The sequence below is a fragment of the Amblyomma americanum genome, chromosome 2, assembly GCF_052857255.1.
Source record: "Amblyomma americanum isolate KBUSLIRL-KWMA chromosome 2, ASM5285725v1, whole genome shotgun sequence".
NCBI lineage: Eukaryota > Metazoa > Arthropoda > Arachnida > Ixodida > Ixodidae > Amblyomma > Amblyomma americanum.
In genome coordinates, this window is record NC_135498.1 from 202,911,229 (window position 1) to 202,938,770 (window position 27,542).

Sequence of the window (27,542 nt, forward strand, 5' to 3'; positions counted from 1 at the left end):
AAATGTATAAAAGTAGCACATAGGTGAAACTGCAAGAGAGCGATAAAATTATCAACAGAAAGTCCTGAAAAATTCTGGGAAGACAAGTCGCCGTTTGCTTCTATGCTTTCCTTTACAGCCAACGAAAGTTGGTCTTGAGGTACAGATTTCAACAAGTCTTGCACAGCTACCGAAACCCCAAAGCCGATGTCGTTGGAACTCTGCAGGCACTCAGCGACAAATGTCGAATTTTTTTTGAGGAGGGGGTCGTCCAAAACAAGTAATTTAAGATGTTTTTGCAAGAAACCGCTGACATTCTTTTGCCATGAACCTTCTTTGCTGACTATAGTTCTGAAAGGTATTTCTAGCTTGTAGGTCCTGGCTGTACAGAAAGCATTTAGACTATTACCTCTGCACTTTTTCCTAACCTTGGCAAGATTGTGAAGATTTAAATCGTTGAAAACGTTGATGAATATTATCTTAACTCTAAAAGGACTTTTCTTGATCTGTACAGGAGAGAGGGTTAATGGGCTTGAAAGGCAGAGTAGTTGGCCTGAAAAATATCTGGCCTGCTACTCTGCACTGGGGAATGGGAAAACAAGAAAAAAGAGGGTGACGATGGGGGTGATGATGATGGGAGGAGGCGAATGAAAATATACAAAAAAGGCACACTTTCTAACATCACTAAAGCGAGACAAGGTCCGTTAAAAATGCATGAGAGCGCTCGTGTTGCCTGTGCAGTTTTCAAACTATCTGGCCAAGCACCGACGATCAAATCCTCCGAGAGGGGCCTTGTGTCCATAGACTTAAAAACAGATGCAAGCATGAGCCTTTCACGTGTATATGATGAACACACCACTAAAACATGTTATATAGTCTCTTGCACGCCATTTATGGTACAGTCCGGAGAGTCCGCTTGTCCTATTAAGTGCAAGTATTTGAGCGTGAAGGCTACGTTAAAAGTAATCTATGGATTATGCATGCAATAGGGCGCGATATTCCGCGGGGAACTGGAAAGGTACTCACGCGGATCTAGCCGTTTAAGGCGTATGTGTCGAGTGTCTGGCAGGGCCCAGTACCTAGCCGTCGCACTCCTCACTGATTCCGAAAGGAGACAAGTGGTTTCCGGCCTAGAGAAAAGCACAGCTGCACGCAGACCACTGCTGAAGGCGCTCCTTGCATCAGCGTCGGCATTCTCATTTTCATCGAGTCCGCAGTGTCCAGGGATCCACTGCAACACTATACGGTGGCTTTTTTCTTGAGCAAATGACAGGAGACTAATGATATCAAGACCCAGAGCTTGGTAGGCGGTGTGGCGTAGGAAGCATCCCAAAATTTGTAGTGCAGGTTTACAGTCAGTGAAAATTCACCATTCCTGTGGCGGTTGTCCGCAGGTGTGGCAAATCGCTTCCCGAAGGCCCCCAAGCTTTGCAGTGGTTGAAGTAGACTTCGGTCCTAAAATGAATCTGCGAGTCGTCTTCTGAGCACGGATTGCGAAAGCTGCTGTTGATGCCTTTGGTGACGCAGATCTATCCATGTATCTAACCGAAGATCCCTGTACCTAGCCCCTCCTTCTGTTCGAAAATTAGCATACGAAACATTCACCCGTACCATACTTGATTATGCAGCGGCTATATGGAATCCTCACCAAGCATACTTAATTAACACCTTAGAAGCCGTTCAAAACAGAGCAGCCCGTTTTATATCCTCAAATTACAATAGACACAGCAGTATCACCAGTATTAAATCTTCACTTAACATCCCGCCACTAGAGCTCCGACGGAAAATCGCACGACTCTGCCTCTTTCATAACTTATATTACAATTTTCCTGATCTTCGTGACACATTATTACTAGCTCCCATCAGAACATCGCGCCGCCTGTTTAACCTCCTCAGCATTCAACGTATACATGGATCGACCTTGGCATTTAATAAATCTTTTCTTCCAACTGCAATAGAAAATTGGAACCTGCTACCCGACTACATTGTTAACGAGCGCGACGCTACTAAATTTCGACAGGCATTAATTAATCACTGTACTGAATAAAAGACACTTCTCAAACTTCACCTAGTTAACTTATTATTTTTCTTGTTGTTGTTGTAGTTGTTACCGCCTAATTCAGCCTTGTGCCCTTCATTATTGACCAACGTTGTATTGTGATGTATCGTTTTTCATTTTATTGTATTGCATTATGTTTTGTTGTATTAACGTATTATTCTTAGTTGCATTTGCTTTGTCCCCCCCCCCCCCTTATGTAATGCCTCAACAGAGGCCTTTAAGGGTATAATAAATGATGAAATGATGATGGTATTCTGACCAGATGTAGGCAAGAGCAAGTTGCTTCAGTCCGATAACCTGCACCACAGATTTCTGGATTATGCCAGGGACAGGCAGGCATACTGAAGGCTGAGGTATCACCCATGGTGGCTGCAAGGAATGATGCGGCAGGGCATAGTCTGATGGCAATTCGGATCGATGGAAGCGCAGTGCACGTGAAAAACTGCTGTCCGGTCGTTCATCAAAAAATCTCCGTCAGCGGGTGAAAGCGGTGCCGTGTGAGCGCGCGTAAATGTACACGAAGTGGTTCGTGTGAGAAATAGATCGATATTGGGCACGCACGAGATTTCTCAATAGTGCCTTTGCTCGAGGCAATGTCTGGTAATCCGAGGCATATCCTGGGCGCCTGTGTTTGGACACTCTCTAATGTCCGTAAGCAGGAAATGCTCATGGCAGAGAGTACAGGAAGGCTGGAACGAATGTAGCCTATAAAGAGAGTATAGTGATGTCTTAGCAAGGAGCGTTCTGTTGGGCCCCATTTAATGCCTGCTACGAAGCGAAGGACATAGCAAAAAAGAAAGTCTTTTCTTAAGCATATCTGTATGCCTTAACAATGACAGATCGCGGTCAGTGTTAATGCCAAAGCATTTGTGGTACGAGACACGTGGTATTGCAACCCTTTGAAGTGTTACCGGGTAGCGGCAGACAGACTTGCACGTGAATGCGACCACAGCACATTTATCAGCTGCTAAGTGGAATCCCTGACGTCGTGGGTACCTTGAAGTAGATGACACGGCACATTGTAATCTCACGCGCATTTGTCGACGTGGTGTCTAACCCGAAGCCCAGATGCAGATATCATCAGCGTAGGCAATGATGCGAATGTGAGTGGGAAGTTCACTCACCAGTCCGATCAATGCCACGTTAAATAGGGTTGGGCAGAGAACTCCTCCCTGAGGAACTCCGCGGCAAACCTGACGACGGGTATTCCATCCATCAGGGTAGACATGTAAACGAATCGGCCGTTGAGGTAGCTCACAATCCACGAGTACATCCGGCCGCCAACGCCTATGTCGTCAAGGGAATCAAGGATGGCGTCGTGAAGTACATTATCGTAGGGCCCTTTGATGTCCAAGAAGAAAGCAGCGACGAGTCGGCGACTACGTTTTTCATGTTTCATTGTCGATATGAGGTCGATTACGCTGTAAATCGACGAACCTCCCCGCCGGAACCCGATCATCATGTCCGGAGAGAGAGCATTCTGCTCTAAAACCATTGTAGCCGCGCCAGCATCACTCGCTCCACAACCTTACCGACGCATCTTGCTAGTGCAACTGGCCGGTATGAGGTAAGATCATGAGGAGGTTTTCCAGGCTTCAAAAGGGCAACCAGGCCGCTGATCTTCCAGTGTTCTGAAACGATTCCGGAAGCCCATGTATCATTGAAGTAAATGAGCACCGCAGTTCGGCCTTCCGTGCCAAGGTGAGACAGAGACACGTACTAATTCCAGTCAGGACCAGGTGTAGATGCACGCCTATGCGAGAAAAGCGAAGCTTCTAGTTCAGGCGTGAATAGCATGTCGTAGTGGCCGTTTGGTTAAGGTGGCACAAAAGCCTCCAAACTGTTTGATGATACCGGAGCTGTGCCCACAACCATTTTGCAGAATTCTTCTGCTACTTGTACTTTACTATGGTGTTGGTAAATAGAAATGGCACGGAAAGGATACCGTTCTTGTAGGGGTGATCGCAAGCTCCTGGCTACATGCCAAATACGCGACAGCGGTTTGCGAGGGTCCAGCGATGAACAGAACTGCCTCAAACGTTGTCTCCGTAATCTCGCGAGGTGGAGCTTTATTTGTCGTTGATCTCGGCGACAAAGGACGAGATCATACGTGGATTTTGTTCTGTATTTCCTTTCGGCGCGCCGACAGAATGCGAGTAGTGTTTAGAATTTTACGTCCATATTAGATCCTGGCGTAGGCGCACATATATACCGCGTGGTCTCACTGTGAGAGGACGCAATCAGGCCTTCTATTTTGGACGGTGTTGTGAGGTCCGCACAGGAAGTCTCCACGGACGTTCTAAATGCAGGCCAGTCTGTATATCGCACGCGAGACAAAGTAGAAGGTGCGTACCAGTTGACGCATACATACGTTGAATGTGGTCACTCTCATCTGTTTCCACGTCACTGCACCAGCTGACGCAAAACTGGAGAGTTGCTGAAACAAACGCCAGATCCAAGCTGCTGCTATACGACGTGCCATGCAGAAACGTAGGTGAACCATCGTTGATATTGACGAAATTCTGGGAGTGCATGAAGTCAAACAGGTTCCTGCCTCGGTTATTCATAACAGCACCGCCCCAATGATGGTGATGAGCATTAAAATCGCCCACTATTATATGAGGAGCTGTACAACTCTACACAGGTACGAAGGTACATAGGTACGAAGTATCAAACTCATGTCTAGGTAGAATGTAGGCACTGATTATAGAAAAGATCCGTCCTTTCAGCGTGACTATGAAACAGATGTAATGGTTTGTGTTTTGTGGCTGTAGGACTTGGCGGACGTGCGCAATGTCTTGGCGTATGCAAACACTTTGCTTGTTTCGTCGTCTTCGCGACGCTACAGCAGCACGTGCCCAGAAAGGCGGAAAGGAGACGGAATGTTGGGCTCACATATAACAAGCACAGGGAAGCGGTACGTGCGGACACGTTGCCGGAAGTCACTCAGACGACCGCGCAGGTCTCGGGCATTCCATTGCACCACTACCCTGCGGCGCACGCGCAATGTCACAGAGGAGGTGGGTTTCGGTTGTGCAATAGGGAATTACTGCAATGCCGCCAGGCGCGGCTCAAGTACATCCAAAAACCGCACAACAATCTTTGCTGTTGGCGTATTAATGCCGGAAAGCAGCACGCCTATTGAACACACAAGCGTTTTAACATACTGCTCGCAACCTGAGCTTTGGCCTTTCCAGCATTGTCAGGTGGAGTGGCAACCAGTCTTGGTGTTACCGTGGTGATGTCCTTGGATTGCAGAGCAGGCCATTCAGCAGCACAGGAAGTTAACATAAACTCATCAAACTGATCCACTGCGATAACATAGGACACTGCCGCAGGCGTCTTGTTATCGTTTGTAGGCTCATGCTGCTGTGTCGGCTGAGCTGATACTTCCTGCGACTTTGATACAGCTGGACTAGTATTGTGTGGATCCGGAAAACGCCGCCGAGAACAATGTTTCCGGCGACGAATACGCGCAGCCCCTTCTTGGTGTGTCGAATTGTCTTTCGCCATCTTTTTCAGGATGATTCTTTCCTTTTTCATCTTCGGGCAGTCCTTAGCTTTGGCTTCATAGGCTTCTTCTTCTTCTGTGGTTCTAGTAGCGGTAGAAAGTGGGAAGACACTGGCTTGTCTACTGCAGGGTTAGCCACCACGCCCACTGCCTGCGTGTCATAGAATGAGGTGGGGATGGGGAAGAAGACTGAAAGGAGATCATGGGCACCCGAGCAGTTGGCGCACTTTATACTGTCCGTCGTGCAGGTGTCATGCTGGTGCATCCCGCCGTATCGACGGCAGGATAGCTCATTTTTGCAAAGAGCCCTCACATGACCTATCATGTTGCACTAGTGGCACTGAACAGGCCTTGTAACATGCAGACGGACAGGATACCTCACATAGCCCCCCTTGACGTGGGATGGGAGAGCGTCAGTTTCAAAAACTAACTTGACACACTTGGAGCGGCCGAAACGAAGAATTTCAACTATCCTGGCCGTAGATTTAATCAGCGTCCGGAGGTCCTTGTCATCTATCTTCGGGTCAACATCAGCGATAACTTCAGTGGTAGTCCGCTGCCCGTGAACAACATAGCAGCGGACCGCCATGCCACTGAAGACACTACCCAAGCAGCACAAGTGATTGGCCCAACATTGGAAACGTATTGGCAAAGGCCGGCCCTACAAAGGGCCAGGATGGGACCATCCTGGCGCAATATTGGGCCGATGACCTGTGCTGCTTGGGTAGTTTCTTTCAGTTTGTCTACTGATGCCTGAGATTTAACATCTATTGTCAGGACATTCTTCAATGCATTAATTCTGACTTCACAGACTTGTCCCGGAACCACCCGGTCGAAACACTGGGTTAGCCGCTGTCTGTTAATGGTGTTCAGATTAGACGTCTGCGTTGTAGGAAAGAAGGCCACTGAGAAAGCTCCAGGCTTGTCAACAGTCCTCGCAGACAACTCACCCCCTGTTCATGTCCGGCGCAACTTCCTTTTAAGGCGGCGCGACTGAACAAGCGCGAAGCTGCGCTGTCAGATTCTATCTTTGTCACTGTGGATTCATCAGACGAATCTGGAGGCACCACATCAGCGACGTTCGCGGCACTGAAGTTGCCAGCTGGTAGAGCCGCAGTCTTTTCGACGGCGACGACGGCAGGACGCAGGGGATATGCGCCCGTCATCCCGAAGGATGACAAGGACACGGTTCGCGCCCAAAAGCAAAAAACTGCAGTAAACCAGAAGAACTGCAAACCTTGACCTCTAGAAATTTCTTATTGACAGCCGCACGCGCTTTCTGATCGTACATTTCCTCAGGCAAAACAACAAACCCAGTCTAGTTGTCAGCTTGAACAAGCTTAAGGCGGTTCTGCCTAGAGAAGGGGATAACGCCATTCAGCATCCTGTTCCTCTGCGCACCTGCGCAGCTTGGTGAACAGTTCCTCAAACAGTCAACACCTTCTAGGAGTTACCGGTCCTGGTTCTCTCTATCTCTTACTATTAGGGCAAATTTCCTGTTCGCAGCGATGAGTTTGTGTGCCTGAACGCCAGGCTCCAAACTTTATTTCGGTACTTTTTGAAGAAGCCGCATTACGTTGCCAGGCACAGAGACGTCGCCCAGGATTGTAACATCCTCTTTTTGACTCGTGTACTCCTCACCCCCAAGTACAACAGAAGCTGGTTCACGATGCCTCTCCAATGGAATTCAGCGAGTTGAGCAGCTGTTTTCTTCAAAAAAGAAAGCTTTCTCATGGCGAGCCATTTCACCCTGTTCACCAAGCTGCGTAAGTGCGCAGAACCACAGAATGCTGAATGGTGTTGTTTCCGTCTTTAGGCAGAACAGCCTTACGCTTCTTCCAGCTGACAAAGTGACTTGGTTTATTGTTTTGGTTCAGGAAATGTACGATCAGAAAGCGCGTGTGTCAGCCAATAAGAACTTTTGTACAGGTAAAAAAAAAGTGCTGTTAGAGCTCAGACAAAATTCATCGGCTTTTGCAAAGATTTAAATCTTCAAACTCTTGATAAGATATAAAAAGTGCAGAGGTAATAATAGCCTAAATGCTTTCTTTACAGTCAAGACCCACAAGGCAGGAATACTGTTCAGAACTATAGTCAGCGAAGAAGGTTCATGGCAAAAGAATGTTAGCGGTTTCTTGCAAAACATCTCAAATTACTTGTTTTGGACGACCCCTTCCTCAGAAAAAATTCGAAAGTTGTCGCTGAGTGCCTGCAGAGTTCCAACGACATCGGCTTTGGGTTTTCGGTAGATGTGCAAGATTTGTTTTACTCTGTACCTCAAGACTAGCTTCTGTTGGCTGTAAAGGAATGCATAGAAGCAAACGGCGACGTGTCTTTCCAGAATTCTTCAGGATTTTCTGTTGATAATTTTATCGCTCTATTGCAATTTTACCTAAGTGCTACTTTTATACATTTTCACAACCTGCCTTTTTTGCAGCGCAACGGCGTGTGCATAGGGTCCTGCGTGGCCCCAATCCTTTGCGATATATTTTAACAAAGGTTGATGATTTTTTAGATAAACTTTTTCATGGGGGAGGGGCTGTTTTAAAGCTTATTAGGTTATGTGGACATTTGTTTAGAGCTGTTAAAAAAGCAGTCGTCCTTCACCTACCCGTCTACAGTAGGTGAAGTTTTAAATGCTTTTGACAAACATGGATTTGGGCTCACTTTTACGCATGAACTACCCGACACTAATGTTTTACAGTTTATAGATTTCACACAAACCTTCTTCGGAAGAAAAGTTTGCTGGGGCTATTACCCGCGTGCAAAAAAAAAGATATTTTGCCTTACGATTCCATGCACTCGAAGACTGTAAAAAAAGCGATAGCGTCGCATTGTCTGGTGTCTTCTGTCAAGAAATCGTGCCCGCATCAGTTGCAAAATAGCTTTCAGAGTCAGATGAGCCGACTTTCAGTGGCTGGGTTCCCCTACTCTGTGTTGGCTGCTGTTTGCGAGACCCTCCTTCAAAAACATAAGTACGGAACACGAAGAAATACCGTAGAAGATCGTTACAGGACACAGAAGCCGCTAGTTGTGCCTTACGTTCACAAGACGTCGCACAACTTGAGGAAAGTGGCAAACAGGTATATCGTGAGTGTGGTTTTTTCGGCTCCCAACAAGCTGGAAAAGTTGTGCCCCCGAATCTGCAACGCAAGGAAGCGGGGTTGAAATATAATGCACGATACTCCGTTTGCCAAGTGTTCCGTCGGAGTGGTCTACGCCATCCCCTTAACTTGTGGGAAGTTTTATGTTGGACAGACTGGCCGCTGCATCAACGAGCGTTTGGGGGACCATGGCCGAAATTTATCAGACTTGAAAGATAAGTACGCACATTTGGTTGCGCACGTAATGAGCTGCGACGGGTGCGACGCGCGGTTGAATGAGACAAAGATTGTTGGCAAGAGCACAGCTAAGACCGCAAGTGCTAGTCTGGAGGCTATCTACATAAATAAATTTGGCAGTAGGTGTGTCAGTACTCCTTCTTTATCTCTTTTTGCCTCCGAGTTTAAATTTTTAGATTCAGTTATCAAGTAACTGGTCTTTTTCTTGCATGATTTTTGGCTGCCGGCCTGTTTCTGAAAAACGACGTTTCCTTTGTTCACCTTCTCCTCCTTGTCACCCTTCTCTCCCCTTGAAGCTTCACCCTATATAAGCTGCATCCTGGCTTCAATAAAATCCAGTTGTGAGTTAGCGCTGGTGTCCCGTCTCTGTTCTTCACTTTTATGCTTTAACTCCGCTCCTTCCCGCCATCACTGTGTGTCGCTTGTGTCGTAAAAATCGTGACTTCAAAAACACTTATATTTAAGATACCTTGCTCATGCTCAACTGCTTATTTCTACATGCTATATGTAATATATCGTTATTTGCTTGTTTCTGGTATTGTTTATTTGTACATTTTTAGTTACTGTTAAGTTCTCCTGTAGTTAAAGTACCGGATGGTCATACAGCTGAAGGGGGAGCGAAGTACAAGCTCATATTATTCGTCATAGTTTAAACAAGTGTTTAACTCGAGAAGCAGCTTTCGGAGGCCGTGGTCACTGATGTCTGCCGCCTATCGTGAAAACTACGTCATGACTCTTCTATTGGGCTCGATGTCAACGAATGGTTTTTCGGGTTCTTGAGACGAACAAACGAAAGAAAATAAGTGGGGCCCAGGACCGAGCTATGCCCGTCATGCTCCGAAAGTTTCCCTTTGAATCTTGCAAGAACTGAGATGGTAGCGTGCGCGGTGTGGACCCGTGCCCTGTCGTGAATCTCGCGTAGGCCACTTGTCAATAGCCCCTTCCGTTTGTTTTAATGCATTACCTAACTGTTAAAAGATTTCTCAATATGGAGCAGCGTGCCTCGATACATGTATTTTATGTTCATAAAAATGTCTATCGCCAGTCGTCTAATCGAACTACTTTTATCTTCGACTTTATAAGGAACATCTTTAGTGGCAGCAGACAGAATCCTGCTCATTTTTCGTCATGAACATTGGAGCTGCATTCAAAAAATTAACAGAACCATTTCACCACATTCTGCTGATTTCTAACTTCATCATAAATAGCAGGAACAGATTGTGAACAGTCGCTGGTGGTCCTCCGATTGCGTTCATGGAGAAAGCTCATTATGGATTGGAACCAGTATTTGACGGCAGCCTGAAACGGCGCAGATATTTGCAAAATGCGTTACTCATCTATGTGCGCACGCAGCGCTGTAAACCAGAGAGGAGCGGGAAGCTTAATGTTAAAAGTGCTTCCTCCTCTCGACTACTTTTGAAGCTCTCCGGGTGGCGCGTGCTGTATTTTTACTTTCCGGACACGCCTCGCACAAGGTACATCGTGCCTTGGATTCTTTGCATAAAGCATTCTTCATACAAAGCATTGTTTTTAGTGCGGTGTATTGGCTGCATCTTATTTCTATCCGTACATGTCTTCGAGCCTGCCCCCGGTTATTCAGAAGCGACTCGCCCAAAGTTACTTTGCCTTGCATAAATGTGAAGCAGCAGGCGAGTACCAGCGGGATCGTTCAGAAGAACATGAACGAAATAAAGACCGCACAGTGGACTTTAACGAAGCATCCAGAGAATTCCATTCGTGCTACTTGCTCTGGGAGCAGTAGCTGACACGGGTTTGGAGCGTTGTGATGACTACTGCAATTTGTGCTCATTCAGTCATAGATTCGCCGTTCTGGAAAAAAGTTATGCGGACAGTCGAGGCACAGTTTTGCGAATCTATGTCGTAAACCTGCACAACACGCATTACCAGTCGGACGTAAACGCTCGTTCTCGGTAGCCTTGCAGAGACACCAAACGGGCTGCTGAATGTGTTGCGTGGCATTTCTGGCAGCAAAATATTGGGATCACGCTTCGTAAAAGCACTGAGAAAATATTACTCACTGACGACTTTGAAGAGAGCAGTGGATGAATTTTACTGCGATATCAGCACTTGGCGGAAATGTGGCGTCGTACGTGTGAACCATCGGCGAGTGAAATGATATCATATAGAAGCGACCTGCCTTTACACACTAGAAGTGCGCTCATCAACGGAAAGAAAAAAGCGGCGGCGAAATCGAATTCAAAGACCCTGTGATAAAGCTCTTGCACTCTGCACCCACTAGCCACCTCTGCACGTTTTGGTATCAAAGAAACATCAACACGACCAGGAAGGACAAGAGAATCGCGTTCACTCATTCCTTGCTTTTGAAACCATGGCACGCCAATCCGTTCACTTCACGTGTCCGGAACTATATCGATGGGGTATTTTTGGAGGAGTCGTTGAGATGGAGTGGTTTCCGTGGCCGCCATTACATATCGTCCTGATCATTGTAGATGTTCCTTTTTTCTTTGCAGTTACATAAAGTAGCAGGATCCATATTCTAACTTTGAGTTTTCGAACGACCAATGCTCACAAGTGCTAATAGACTAGCTGATCTAGTGCTTCGCAAGCCCACAGGCAGAACAAGCTGCACTAGGAAGTGATGAGCTTGAGGCCTGCATCGACCGAAACCGGCTTCATTCGGCGACCTTACTTTTTTAAAGCGAAAGCTTTACTACGCCAACCTGCGAGCCATTTCGGCTCGTCGCGCCGTATGCCGGACGAACAACCTTGAGCCGCTGTTGCCTAGCAACACCGCAGCCGCGCTCCAACAGACGGCGCCGCCATCGACGCCGCTGCCGACGCCGCTCGCTCCACCAGATGTGCTCCACTGGGGTAGAGGGAGATGAGCTGTCGCCTCGCAACAGGGATATATACACACACACACACACACACACACACACACACACACACACACACACACACACACACACACACACACACACACACACACACACACACACACACACACACACACACACACACACACACACACACACACACACACACACACACACACACACACACACACACACACATATATTAAGGAAGCCAACAGTCACCGAAATTAAGGTGCATAGGGGAATGTTTTTATTTAATATCTAGTGCCAATCAATTAGTTCTTTTAGAGAAAATTACTTATAAAGCAGCAGAAAAAACAACCATGCCGCCGGTGGGATCCGAACCCACGACCTCCGAATATCGCGTCCGGTGCTCTTACCAACTGAGCTACGGCGACGGCTGTCCCATCTGCTGCTTTCGTGGGTATTTATGTTTTGCCTGTAAGCGAACCTTGAGAGTGTTATGGCACTAGATAATGGCACTAGATATTCAATAAAAAAAAAACATTCCCTTATGCACCTTGATTTCGGTGACTGTTGGCTTCCTTAATATGTTTGTCAAACGAGCCCCTCACTTCATTTGCTTTGTCTGCTAATATATATTGCCACCTAGTGTTGCCAGGTGGCGCAAGCTGTCCGCGAAGACGATGAGGTTGCGATCGTGCTATCGCGGATCGGCCGCCATTACCGTCTCCTCTTGCCGACTCCAGCTGTTGAAGCGTCTCTCCGTGAGAACTCCGTGACAATTTGGTGGAGCCTGCTGGGTACGAGTATCCCATGCAAGAAACCCCTCCAGGGAGCCGTGCCGCCAGCCCTGCGCCGATTGACACCCCGGTACACCGCTTCAGCCGGAGGCTGCAGGGACTTTCACCGGAGCTTGGACCACTCGCGACAGTCGTGATACCAGCCACCGGTATTCTCACGCAAGCTGCCGGTGCTACACCTGCCCACTATACCTTGCAGACCCCGCGGGTTCCCAAGGCCTTCCACGGGGACCTTTTCGAAGACGTGGAGGACTGGTTCCTTCACTTCGAGCGTGTGGCTGCTTATAACCAGTGGGACGACGCCGCGAAACTAAGAAACGTCTACTTTAGCCTAGAGGATGGCGCCCGCACGTGGTTTGAGAACCGTGAGGAAGTTCTAACTTCCTGGCGAGAGTTTCGCCGTCGCCTGCTGGAGGCCTACACCAGCGCGGATCGCCGCGAAAGAGCGGAGCGGGCAATCCAGTCCCGCGTCCAGCTACCGAACGAAAGCGTACAAATGTACGTCGAGGACATGACGCGGCTCTTCAGGAGAGCTGATCCTGCCATGCCTGAAGAGAAGAAACTTCGGCACTTAATGAGAGGCGTCAAAGAGCAGCTGTTCGCAGGCCTCGTGCGCAGCCCACCATCTACAGTTGCTGCATTTCTTTCGGAAGCCACAACGATGGAGAAGGTCCTGCAACAGCGTTGCGCCAGTTACGACCGGCCCGTGCATGCTGCTGCAGTCACATCATCGTTTGCCACCATCGGACAGCATCCTGATGATTTGCGGGAACTTATTCGCACAATCGTGCGTGAGGAGCTTCACAAATTTTGTAGCCCGTCGCAGCCTGCGCTCGGTTCCATCTCCGCTCTTGTACGAGAGGAGGTGCAACAGGCGTTCCGGGGCCCTGTTCCTGCGGTCGACGTACCACCTCTGCCTGGGGACTACCACCGTCCGACGTACGCCGAAGTTGCAAGGCGTCCGGCTCCCGCTTCGCCGCCACCAATTCACGCCACGCCTCAAGCCCCGCGGCCCTCTGTGCAACCGGTGCAGTACTTCGAGGATCGTCGAGCACCCCTCCGAAAGGCCGACGTTTGGCGTACACCTAACCGACGACCGCTCTGTTTTCACTGCGGAGAGCCAGGTCATCTTTATCGAAATTGTTATTACCGACGCATCGGCATCCAAGGCTTCCGCACCGACTCACCGAGACCCCGTCAAGGTGAACGACCCCCTGAAATTGAAGAATTCCTTGCGGACCAGCGCAATCCATCCCGAGTGCAGCGGCAGTCGCGCTCACCCTCACCGAGGCGCTCTTCCCCGACACCTCCCGGCTTCTCGCGAGCGGCACCGGGCCGATCGCCAAGTCCTCGTCGGGAAAACTGAAACCAGCGACCTTCGGGGGCGAGGTCGCTGGGGGGCGCTGTGCTGAAGACCTCCCGTCGTCGCCGCTACAATCCGACAAAAACCCGCCGACGCCATCACCAGAGTTAAAAAACTGCGTTTCTTTAGAAATACCCGTTCTTATCGATGGTCGCAGAGTAAGCGCATTAGTTGATACCGGGGCCGATTATTCGATCTTAAGTGGACAACTGGCGACCATTCTGAAAAAAGTGATTACCCCTTGGCCTGGCGCGCACCTTCGAACTGCCGGCGGTCATCTGGTTACGCCCAAGGGTATGTGCACTGCTCGCGTTCAGATCAGCAAGTCCACGTTCGTCGTCAGCTGCATCGTCCTGGGCGAGTGTTCTCGGGACCTAATCCTCGGCATCGACTTTCTGCGGGAGTATGGAGCAATTATCGATCTGCGCAACCGAATCGTCATGTTTTCCACAGAGCAAGCCGCCGAACTCGACAACTCCTGCCAACGCAGTGCCGCACTTCGCGTTTTCGCCGACAGCGTCACACTTCCGCCCCGTAGCAGTGTTTTGATTGAAGTCGCCTGTGCTGAGTTGCACGACGCTGAAGCAGTCGCCGAGGCTAATCATTCGCTCCTCCTGACTCAAGGCATCTGCGCCGCTCGAAGCTTACTAACAATTCGCGCTGGCCGGTCTGCGATCCTTGTTACAAATTTTTCTCCAGAGCACCGGCACCTTTTCTCTGGAACTGCGATCGCTACCGCTGAAGCTGTTGTGGATGTTCCGATCTGCTTTGCGTTCGCGGCAGCGGCCCCTGACGACCAATCATCGCGCGCCACTGACGACCAATCTGTTCCGAATGTCGACATCAACTGCAACCTCCCCGAAGGAAAGCGCCTGGCCTTAGAGCACTTGCTATTGGAGTATAAACAGTGTTTCGCTTCTTCGTCGAAAGTTCGTCAAACGCCCCTAACGCAACACCGGATCATTACGTATGACGACGCTCGCCCTATCCGCCAGCAGCCTTATCGTGTTTCCGCCAAAGAACGGGAAGTAATCCAAAAGCAAGTTCAGGAGATGATTGACGACGGTGTAGTTCAACCTTCCCAAAGCCCGTGGTCTTCGCCTGTTGTCCTTGTTAAAAAGAAGGATGGAACACTTCGATTCTGCGTGGACTACCGTAAATTAAACAATGTGACTAAAAAGGACGTCTACCCGTTGCCCCGCATTGATGACTCACTGGACAGATTACGGCGTGCTAAGTACTTTTCATCCATTGACCTGAAGAGCGGTTATTGGCAAATTGAAGTGGACGAACGGGACCGCGAAAAAACTGCCTTCGTTACACCAGATGGCCTCTATGAATTCAAAGTGCTGCCTTTTGGCTTGTGCTCTGCGCCAGCGACGTTTCAACGGATGATGGACACTGTCCTCACCGGCCTCAAGTGGCAAAGTTGTCTTGTATACCTGGACGACGTTGTCGTTTTTTCAGAAACTTTTGAACAGCATCTCGTGCGCCTGCGAACTGTCCTCAGAGCCCTCCATTCCGCTGACCTTACGCTGAAGCCCCAGAAGTGCCACTTCGGTTACACAGAGCTCAAGTTCCTCGGTCACGTTGTGAGCGCCGACGGAGTTCGACCCGACCCCGACAAGACAGCCGCCGTCGCCAATTTTCCTACTCCGACTGACAAGAAAGCTGTCCAGCGTTTTCTGGGTCTCTGTGCATATTACCGACGGTTTATTGCGGACTTCTCAAAGATTGCAGAGCCGTTGACGCGCCTCACCAGGAGCAACACCTCCTTCGTTTGGACAATAGACCAAGAGACGGCTTTCTCTTCGCTCCGCCAACGCCTTCAGACATCTCCCGTTCTTGCACACTTCGACGAAGAGGCCGACACCGAGATCCACACCGACGCCAGCAATATCGGTCTTGGAGCTGTCCTTGTCCAACACCAAGAGGGCATTGAGAGAGTTATAGCCTATGCTAGCCGTACTCTCTCCCGCGCCGAACGCAATTACTCTACGTCAGAGAAGGAATGCCTTGCTGTCGTGTGGGCCACCATGAAATCTCGCCCTTACCTTTACGGCCGCGCATTCAAAGTCGTAACCGACCACCACTGCCTATGCTGGCTGGCTAATTTGCGAGACCCGTCTGGACGATTGGCCCGCTGGAGTTTACGGCTCCAAGAATTCGACATTACCATCGTATATAAGTCGGGCCGTAAACACGAAGACGCCGACACGCTGTCGCGTGCACCACTCGACTCTTCCGGTCCCGAAATCGACGACGACAGCGGTTTCCTCGGTATACTTAATGCATCGGACATAATAGCCCGGCAGCGGGCTGACACGGACCTCCGACCGCTGATTGACAACCTTGAAGGTCACGCCATGCCTCTACCACGACACTTCGCTCGACGTCTCGGCTCTTTCTGTTTGCGCGAAGGTATCTTATACAAGAAGAACTCGAGAGGCCAAGAAAGAGCTTACCTTCTGGTACTTCCGGCCGATCTTCGCGCCGACATTTTATTGGCATGCCACGACGAGCCCACTTCAGGCCATCTGGGTTTTTCCCGGACGCTCGCCAGGATACGCAACATGTACTACTGGCCCGGACTCTCGGACGATGTCCAAAGGTACGTAAAAACCTGCCGTGAATGCCAGCGCCGGAAGACGCCACCGCTTAAGCCGGCGGGTTTTCTCAAGCCCGTTACTACACCCCGCTCTCCGTTCGATCAAATAGGAATGGACCTTCTCGGTCCTTTTCCGTTGTCACTCTCAGGAAACAAGTGGATCATAGTCGCTACTGACTATTTGACTCGCTACGCCGAGACCAAGGCGATACCCTGTGCCACAGCTTCAGAGGTCGCCGACTTTTTCATGCAAAACATCGTCTTGCGGCACGGAGCCCCTTCGTGCGTTATTACCGACAGAGGCACAGCGTTTACAGCGCAGCTAATCGACCATATATTTACGTTGAGCTGCACTAGCCATCGCAAGACCACAGCTTATCATCCGCAGAGCAATGGGCTAACCGAACGCTTAAACAAGACCATTGCGGACATGCTGTCAATGTACGTAGACGTTCAGCACAAAACTTGGGATGAGGTGCTACCGTACGTCACATTTGCGTACAACACGGCCCTCCAGGAGACTACACGCTTTACTCCCTTTCGTCTTGTATATGGACGTGAAGTCCAGAGCATGCTTGACGCGATGCTACCATGCCTCGATGACGACCAACTCGCACCCGATGTTCATGAAATTGCCCAACGCGCTGAAGAAGCCCGTCAGCTTGCCCGCGTACACATCGGCCAGCAGCAGGGCACTGATGCGCGCCGTTACAACCTTCGACACCGACAGGTCGACTACAATCCCGGTGAACAAGTTTGGGTGTGGACACCTGTCCGCCGCCAGGGCTTGTCCGAGAAACTACTCTGCCGGTACTTTGGCCCCTATAAAGTGCTACGGCGTATCAGTGATGTTACCTATGAAGTGGTTCCCGACGGTGCCGCGCTACCGAGACGTCGACAGCCCAACAGCTCTGACATTGTGCACGTTGTGCGGCTTAAGCCGTACTATGCCCGATAACGGCTTAGCGGCCCTCCGTTGTGACTCTGTGTGTGCTCCGTTTTCCTCGCGTTCTTCTCTGTTTCCCTTCGGAACCTTAGCGCGCCTACGCTGCTGGCGGCACCCCTGTGATGCCCTTCTTTTTCGGAGGGGGGAATAATGCCACCTAGTGTTGCCAGGTGGCGCAAGCTGTCCGCGAAGACGATGAGGTTGCGATCGTGCTATCGCGGATCGGCCGCCATTACCGTCTCCTCTTGCCGACTCCAGCTGTTGAAGCGTCTCTCCGTGAGAACTCCGTGACATATATATATATATATATATATATATATATATGCGCTTCGCCTCAGTGTATTGTAGTCGTTATGGTGAGCGCGAAAGAGACGCAACAACGACAGAACGAAGCGAGGAAGAGACAACGCGCTCAAGAGATGCCAGAAGAACGCGCTGCACGACTCGAGATGCGGCTCGAAGAAGTCGTGCGACGTCCCGGAGTGACTCTTCAAATGCAGAAGAGGCCGGTTTGAGTTCTCGAGAGCATCGGAATGAGACGCTGCGTAGACGATGTGCCGAGGAAACGAAGCTTTCGCAATTCAACTAGGGTTAACCAGAGCTAACCACAGCCAATTTTCTTACCACGCCCTTCGGCGTTGCTACATTCTCGATGGCATCGAAGGTGCGTCAGTAATGGAACAATCGCTCGTGCGTCTAGGCAGTGTACGCATATCGCAGTTACGTAGCGATTACAATAAAATGCAACCGCCAAATGTTTTTCTTTTTGTTAATGAAAAATTTATATTTTCTTCTTTGTTTCTTCTAGATGGTGTGGCGATATGAAAATATTAGGCAATATTTATGCCATCGAGGATCAAGCTGAGCGCAAGCATGGTACACGCAGAGCGCTGGCGCACAGCTCGTCTTGGTCTCCGTGATTACTCATTCTGCTCCTTATATGAGTGTTGTTGCTTCACTGCTCTGTCATATAAATACCGCTGAATTCATGCAGCGTACACAGCATCTGCACATGCACCTATGCAAATTTTTTCTAGCCTTCCTTTGATAAGCATGGCTTTGATATGACGTGCGCTTATTGGTATAAAGAGTGCTGGCGCCCCAAGCGGCACGGGTAATTGGCGCCCAACGTTGGATCCATATTCGCAAGTTCCGTAGATGGTGGCGCCGCGCACCGGTGAGGCCGAGAAACGCCACAGAGATGATCGGCGCGAGCAGGCGCAGGCGTGTGTTCGGGAGCTAGGACTTCGCAGTTTTTTACTTTGTTCGAGCTGCGCGTCAGCGGCGTCTTGAGGCTGTTTGCGATGGAAAAAAGAAGAAAGTACAAGAGCAACAGGATGTGCTGCGTGCCGCAGTGCACAAACCGGGCAGTGTGCGGACAAACAAGTCTGCATTCTTTTCCCGCTGACGCCCGTCTGAAAAAACTGTGGCTGATTAAGCTGCGCATCGGGAAACGTGTGACACCGCCGATGAAGGTGTGCAGTGCCCACTTTGTGGAGGACGACTTCTTTTGGAGCCGTATTGGTAAGCGATGTGCTATTCATTTCACTACTATGCTAGCACAAATCGACTGCCTAGCGCAAATATTTCTGCAGTGTGTGCGCGCAAGGAACGAGCGGGCGACAAATGCAGATCTCAGGATGTAGAAGGGAGCTGCAACGAAATGCGTCGCTAAGCTGGGAAGTTGGCGTCAAGCTGTGCATTTGTGTAAATGCACAATCGTGGGATCTTTTCTGCCCACTAACAGCTGCTCATTTGTATGATGGTACCCGCCGCGATGGTTCAGTGGCTTTGGCGTTCGGCTCGTGATCGCAATGTCGCGGGCGAAATGCAAAAAAACGCCCATGTTTTGTGCGATGTGAGCTCAAGTTAAATAATCCTACATAGTCTACATTAATTCAGAGCCCTCCACTACGGGAACCTCTCATTAGCTGAGCCGCTTCGCGACCTCAAAACCCACAATCCACAATGTGAGGTCACTTATGCTCATTGGTACCGTCACGGGAATACACAAGCAGACGTGGGCACAAGTTTCTTGTTAATTTCTGCTTAAAGCGAATATCACTGTCTGAGTCACCCACTACGGTGAAATAACAGCCTCTGAGGGTAGTGCAGGGTAGCTATGATACAGTTCAGCGTAGTGTGCGATGCCGCAGTCTACCACTGTCTTTTGCTGCAGTTACATGCAGGGAGTACCCTCAATGAAGCATTATATGGTTGTACTTAAACATCTGTGTAAGGCATCTTTTTTCAGTAATCCCTGCAGCAGTCCTAATGAAGTGCTGCATCAGTTTGCAAAAATTAGTAGCTTGTGCAGAGTGAAGCAACTAATGATAGCATTTCTGTCTTAACAGTGACGCAGTTTCAAACCATTGTCAGAGATAGAAGGCGTAGCTGCATTGAGCTAGGAGGTAAATCACAATTTATTCTACAGATCCAAACATATGGACACCAGTTAGCAAGAGGCTCAAGAAAGCTGCTATACCTTCACAATGCCTACCAAACAGAACTCACGACCACCAGGACCTTCGAAGAGCACACGCATCAGCAGCCCGTGCTGCGCGAGCATCTGCTAGGGATTGCCACGGTAAGTTATTTTTCAAACCTGGTTGAGACATGGTTGCATTAATGCCAAAATTCTTTATTAGATGCTAATTTCATTCAGTCAAGCACTTTGCTCTTTAATAAGTCTACGCTGTACAAATTACAATGCACTAGAAACAACTGACGCATACACCTTTCTAAAATCTAAGGTACACAACAGATTACACAACTTAATGCAGTGGCACTTTTATTTATTTGTTATGGCAGAGAAATGTGCGTGTTCATTTTTTTTTCAGTGATGCTACCCGAACGCAGTGGCATCTCGGACCTGTCCTCTCCACCATTGGCCCCTTCAGATGGAGATACATCTACAGGGATGTCTGCGGTGAGCATTGAGTTACCACATTTGTCTGGTTTGAAGCATTACTTTCCCTCTGAAAATGCTCACATACTCTGTATCAGCTGTCAATTTCCTGCACCATCCTTTGCATCTATCGTCATTCAGGTGACATGTGCAGACAGTGACACTATCCCTTAAGCCTTCGTTAAGGCATATTGATAACATCCGCTGTGAAATACAAAACCCCTGGGTAAAAGAATAACATCTAATGAGCCACAGTGTGGCGCATGTGCAACTCATAAATTTCTACAGAAACGTTGTGCAGCTGAGGGACGCATTAATAGCTAAATGTTAACATTGCAGTAAAATTATTCCTTTGCATGGAACATAGAAAACTGAGAAGTATGTGAAAGGTATGTTACTACTTTTTGTACTTATTTTAGTGCTCATGTTGTAGCTACATCTTTTTCTTCAGTTGTTGGTGTGTGGAAATTTGTTTTGTCAAGGTGTGCTGACCCTACCATCACGAGACAGAGGGAGCCTGCAAGCACTGATGGGCAGTTTTTGAGAGTTATGAGTATGAATAATTGAAAATCACTTGTTCCAGTACCAAGTTGTGCCTGTTGCATGAGCCTCACAGTGATTGTTCTTCGGGGTGTAATGAAAAACACTAATAAGATTTGTTTGTGCATAAGATGGGGAAAGAGGACAGTCCCAGCTTGATTTGTAGATAACGAGGCGAGCTGGAAATTATGACATATAGGTATGCCTGGCTTCTGTATTTTTTAACCGTGCAACTTTCAATGTTTATTCTCCAGATGCTACTGCCTCAAATTGCAGTACCAGCAGCATGTTTCACAGCATACTTGTCATCCTGGCCTGAAATCCTGGCTCAGATTTAGAAGAAATTTTCATATTTTTCGTTTAATGTCTTGCCCATAAATATCTTTCTATGCAGGTGGAAGATGATTGGCATGCAGCTGCATTTCATAGTGCCCCCCATGATGGCGAGACTGTGCCCAATCCAACAATGACGGATGCTGAAGTGGCAGAGGTCATGCTTCAGCTAGCAGGGCACAGCCACACCTACACAGACAAAGGTGTACAAGTTGATACAATTTCTGATCCGCAAAGAAAGAGGAAGGTTGTTGAATTTCTGACAACAGATGTAGCTGTGCGAGTCTTCACTGGTGTGAAGTCAAAAAGTGCGCTTTTAGCTATTTCAGAAGAGGTGGCATTGGTCGACAAAATGACCACGGACATTCCTGTGTATGAGCGTGTTGTTCTTGTAATTGTACGCCTAAAAACATGCCAGTCACTAAACTGCCTTGCCACACTATTTTGTACAAGTAAAACGACAGTGCAGAGGCATTTCTATGGCACCCTTCGCAGCCTTGCTGCCTGCCATACTCAAAGCAGCCATTCCATGGCCATCAAAAAATGAAATAATGCTGAATATGTCTCATTGCTTTGCTCAATTTCAGGAGGTGCGGGTTGTCCTAGATTGCGCAGAAGTGCTGGCAGAGAAATCGTACTGTCAGTCTTGCCGCATCCTGACATATTCTTATTACAAGGGAACACACACGGCTAAGGCACTTGTTGGGGTGTCACCTGCTGGCCTTATAACATTCATTAGTAGTGGATTTGAAAGTCGTGCATCGGATAAAGCTTATGTGCTAAAGTGCAATGTGTTGGACAAGCTGAAAAGCTTCGAAGATGACGTAATGGTTGACAAAGGCTTCTGCATTGACGACATGTGTGCAAAACGGGGCCTTGGTGTGGTACAGCCACCATTCCTGCGCTCTGAAGATCAGTTCTCAGCTGAGGATGCGACTAACACAGTTCACATTGCCAGAGCTCGAGTGCATGTGGAGAGAGCCATCCAACGCATGAAGGTGTTCAAGGTGCTTAAGCGGCCTATTCCGTTGGATCTTGTTGGGGCGCTCGATCAAATAATGGTTATTATAACAGGCATTGTTAACCTGTCACCTCCGATATTGTCTGAAAAACGATTTAGTGGGGGTGTCCAGTTGCAGTAATTCTTTCAGTGTAATTGTGATTACTGGATTGTAAGGTTAGCACCATGGTCATATTTTTTTGCACTGTCTTCAAAATACCTTACTACAAATCAACTGTCTGCCACTAACATTATTGTTTGCTGTGCCCTTTTCACCACTTAATGCAGTTTATCAGGCTTCATACGCCCTGGCATAACGAAGAATTTTTCTAATCATAAAATGGTTGTAGCTCCCATTCTCAGCAAATTCAGGCAAACATCGCCTGTTTGCAAATGTCCCTATCAGATTGGTTTGGCTCAATTTATGGGATTTCATGTCCTAAAGTGACTCGGGCTATGAGAGGCGTCGTAGTAGAGTGTTCCGAAATTTTGACTGCCTGGGGTTTCTTTAACATGCGCCGACATTGTATAGCATACACGCCCTATCATTTTTCCTCCATCAAAATGCAGCAGCTGTGACTGGGTCCATGGCAAGCAGAAAATAACTTCAGGCCTGAGTATGATTCAATCCAGCACTGGCCCCAAAAGAGCTGCTTCAGTTCCTCCTGCTGCGGCAAATTTGGCTGTCGCCACAGCTTCTCATATGGTGTGTTTTACTCATAACCTTTTGCACTGTGTATCGCTGTCCTCATCTTTTATCTTTTTTCTGTGCTTCCAAATGCTTGGAGCCAATTGTGTGTGCTACTGCCGCCGTGCCTGTGCAACGGAGCCAGTCATAACTACAGATACAAGACCTCGACAAGGTCTCTGCAGCTTTATTTAGGTAGACATGAAAGTGAGAAAAAGAGCAAGGAGGCCAAACTCGTCACTACGACCAGCAAAGAGCTAGTCAGTGCTATTGTGTGCCGAACAGCAAAACTAATTAGGAATGCTCAGCGCATTGCCTGTCAGCAGCAGCCAAAGCAGCTGAACGCACCGGTAGATAAATCACAAGAAGTGGCGAATAAAGGCGACCTGGTGATATCAGGCAAAGACCGTGACCTATACTAATGTATGCCATCTAAAGTCCATGAGCTATGCTAGTGTGAGGTATGCTATTCCACGCAATGCATTTCAAGCTTGCACCCACTTAGTGCGGAGACAGGCTAGAAAGTTTTTGCATTATCAGTAAACTCAAGGTTGTGTCTATGGACAGTTATTCTTTTTCTGTTAGGTGGGCCATTACGGATGGGCCAAAAGCTGTATACCACTGTTTGCACCTTTTGTTGTGATGGTACTCTAGAGATAATTTTATTTCTGTCTGGACATATTCTTTGGTGTGTCTGCCTTCAGGCAACTGGGTACTCTGCTATGGTCAGTACTGTTCTATGTTATTGAATACCTGTATAGTGTGCACTTTTAATTAGCACGACATACTTGAAAATGCTTAGCACATTGTGAAGTTTTATGCTCAGAATTTTGATGTATTGTTCAGTGCTGTGCATCTTTCTTTCTCCTGACTTCTTTATTCATTCATTTTGCATGTTATTCCATTTTTTGTTGTGCTTGTACCAGTTGTGATGACGTGCAAAATCAATTGCTATGGTACATGCTGTTCTACTCTGTTTTAGTAAACATTAAGAGCATCGTTTTCATTCTTGTGATGTTCAGTATAGCCTATTAGTGAAACAATGTCATTTGCTGTAGTTAATTTCTGCAGAACATTCATTGTGTGATTTGGAAAGTGTGTGCTTTCTTTCTTTGTGCTATGTGGATTTCGTTTAGCCTGTGCACGCCGCATTGCTTTTGTGCCTTTCTGTGACGTTAAGAAAACGTGATTGTGACGTGCAGGCTTTTGCAAACTGCCATCACACATTAACTTGTGTTCTGTTAATTATGATGTTAAATAAATGAAAATAAAGCTATAAATGAGATTTGTAGTTTCATGCAAAACACCTTTCAAAATTTGCCCTCGAGGCAGAAAATCCTGCTATCAATGAGTTGTAGGGCATGTGCTTTGGAATCACACAAGTGATTTCGAAACTGATCTTTCAGTGCTGTCTTGGGATACGTTTTCTGTAAGTCATACTAACAGGCTGGCTGTTTTTGAAGCTGGTTATTTTTCCTTCACTGTCTATCTTTTTTTTCACCCTGTGCAATTGCTGCATAAAGCGGTATGTTCCTGCTGTGTAGAAGTCCAAGAAATTACGTCTCTTCTGCAATATCTTTAACCTTCCTTAAGGTAGCATTGCTTGTTTCTTTAGTGCAACAAGTAAAACAACCACAGGTTCTCTGTGCACTAGAATGAAAATGTTTATTAAAATTGCACAAAACCTGCAACGCAGTCTCCCTTCTTACAAGCTGTGCTTGTTGGCGTAGCAAATCAACCTTGCGCAACTTTTGTCAGCTTTGGCAGCAGATGTTTAAAATACACGGACTGACTGAAATGCCCCAAGGAACCCTCTCGCTGCCCGCCGGGGCTCCCGAACCCAACGCCGGTCGACGTCAATGACTTCGTGAGCTGCTGAACATCTATTTTACGGATAGACCATTCTTCCGCAGTATGCTTTACCTCGCGTTAGAATAACAAACTATTTCCTAGCGTGCCCTGCCATTGCCTATTTCGTCCGGACCTGCCGTGGCTGCGACTCTGCGCCACGGGTTGGGGAAACGTGTTGCGTACTTGAATAACGCCTGCGTGCAGCTGGCACGGAAGCTCGCCTTCCCGGCCGGCTGGACGCAGAATGACCCCGTAGTGCAAGAGAAAACATAATGATCATCATCAGCCTCACTACGCTCACTGTAGGACTAATACATCTCCCATATCTCTCCAATTAACCCAGCTCCGGGCCTGCTGCGGTAATCTGATCCCCGCAAAGATTCTTAACCTCATCCGCCCACCAAACTTTCCGCCACCTGCTGTTACGCTTGCCTTCTCTTAAAATCCAGAATCTTTAGCGACCATTTCTTGTCTTGCCTTCGAATTGCATGCCCTGTTCAAGCCCATTTCTTTTTCATTTTAGCCATGGGATGTCATTAACCAGCATTTGTTCCATGATCCACTCTCTCTCTTTCTGTCTCTTAACGTTACACTTATATTTTGCCACAGGATTGTCACCGCCAGTTGTGAGGCTATCGTATTTGAGGGTGAGGGCGCAAAAAAAACTGCCGTGGTACAGTAGCGCTGGCCGATCGAATTCTAGGCCGGAGGCATTGGAAAATTTGCAAGCGGAAGTTGCGAATAGCAGACATCGCAGAGTTTCGCTTTTGTGAGAAAAAAGGCGTCGCCCGTCCTCGCGCTGAGGGCTTTTGAGAACGACTTGTCGTTTCAAAAACAGATATGACATCATCGTGTTTTTGGCGACGATCTCTTCATTAGCCCCCACCCCAAGGCTGTGACCATTTAAGAGCTAAGTGACAAATTCTGTTTAATTGCCCATAAAGTTACGGTGATGTTTAGATAATTGACGCTGCGGCTGTGAGTTTGTTCCTAAAAACGTGTTTTTTTCTATTTCGACCTCCGAATTTGAAGCGATTTTCGAATGTATACGCACAGGACCAGTTGTGTACATAGGTGCGACCGAGTGTTTCCCTATAAACCACAAAACTGCCGAAGCAGCGAAGAATGTGTCTGAGAAACGAAGCACGCCACAGGAAAATGAAAACACCACAGCATGCGGACGGGCTCACGTATGTTGTCGTCGGAAGTGCACAAGCATAAATGAAGAGAATCACGCATCCGACGAAGATCTCCCGGTGTCGGCGAAGAACCGTCGGGTACTCGTCGCACAGGCCAGTGAGCATCGCCTCCAAGCCACCGAACTGCACAGCAATAAAATGCATACGCCCTTCAGGTACTTTGAGAACCCGTGTTACTGCACGACTTGTCACGTAGGCCTTTAGCGGGTGATCTAAGCTCGAACGCGCGTCTCTGTCTGCGTATTGAGGCGTTGTACGCCGTGTAGCATTTTAAAATTGAACAGCATTCACTTGTGCCGCCTTGCACTTATACCACGCAATGGGAGGCAGAGGTAGGAGGAGCAGGTAGAGTGACATGCGATGAGAAAAGATTCATCCACATGCGCACATGCATGGTTGAAACAACCCTCAGAGGTCCCTCTTCGAATAACAGGGAAGATAAGTGTAATCGCTTCTTCCAGAGCACGCATCTGTTTTCTACCTCACAGAGACTACGCAGTGAAGTTAGAGTAGCAATGAACCTTCGAAAATTGAGTACAATTAGTAAGATCCATGTAGCTTCCTTTAAGGTTCTCGAGATGGTAGTTCAGAGGTTTCAACGTGCCAAAAGTTGTTTGGTGTAGGCTCGCAGGTGTCAGGGGTCAGGTTGTGAAAACCAACGAAAAATCCCCTTTCTTAATGTCCTCGTGCAGAGAAAAGCAACCATGCTTGAAACTTCAGTATATCGAAAACCGACACACGATTTAAGTAAAGTACCTTAACTTTCAGGCTGCACATCCAATTGGACACAAGCGGTCAGCCGCCAAATTGATCTTTAATCGCGCTTCGACACTATGCTCGAGCCATGAACAGGCCGCTGCGAAATCGACAAAGTGAAGCAAGACTAGAAAAACACTGGATATCCTCAGCAGCTAGTGAAAAGCAATGAACGCTCCTTTCACACCTGCCGACCTGCTCAAGAACAGAAAAACGCAGAAGAAAAGCGAGCGATCATTCCGTATGCTGCCAGGGTAAGCGAAGCAATTTCCCGCATTTTTAAATGTTATTACGTGCACATTTCTCATGTGCCTGCCACCAAGTTTGGGTAAAATAGCGCCTAGATCTTTCAGGGTATCCGGGAGTGGTGTACAACAGGATAGATAAGCGGGCGAGTTGGTGATACATAATGCAAAAAAACAGCGCGAACAAACGGGGACTAGACGAAGAATACACAGGAACAAGCGCTGTTCCTGTGTATTCTTCGTCTAGTCCCCGTTTGTTCGCGCTGTTTTTTTGCAGTGGTGTACAAGATACCGTGTCAAGCTGGTGACGCTGGTTACATTAGCGAAACCGGAAACTTCAGACGCAGGCTTAAAGGGCATCAGAATGACGTCACGAATGGCCACTCCACGTCTAATGCTTTAACGGAACACAATGTATCAACGGGACACACCATCGATTGGGATCATCGCGCCTTTTTTTTAGAATCTTTTCATATACATTACACGAAGCATGCTTTTAACAGGACATGTAGAAATATTCTGGAGATCTACATTGGGACACTACGCAGTTTTCGCCTTACTTAACCCGCCGTCGTTCCAAGCGGCGCTCTATG

The 27,542-nt window shown here is 48.1% G+C and overlaps 1 protein-coding gene across 1 annotated transcript in view; it reads right to left on the minus strand.

The window, feature by feature from the left end:
* Nucleotides 1–27,542, minus strand: part of SerT (Serotonin transporter) — a 429,862-nt gene that overhangs the window by 57,696 nt on the left and 344,624 nt on the right. The window contains exon 11 of the mRNA XM_077655629.1: nt 25,940–26,071. Coding sequence (XP_077511755.1) covers nt 25,940–26,071 — 132 coding nt within the window. The remainder of the gene's footprint in view (nt 1–25,939; nt 26,072–27,542) is intronic.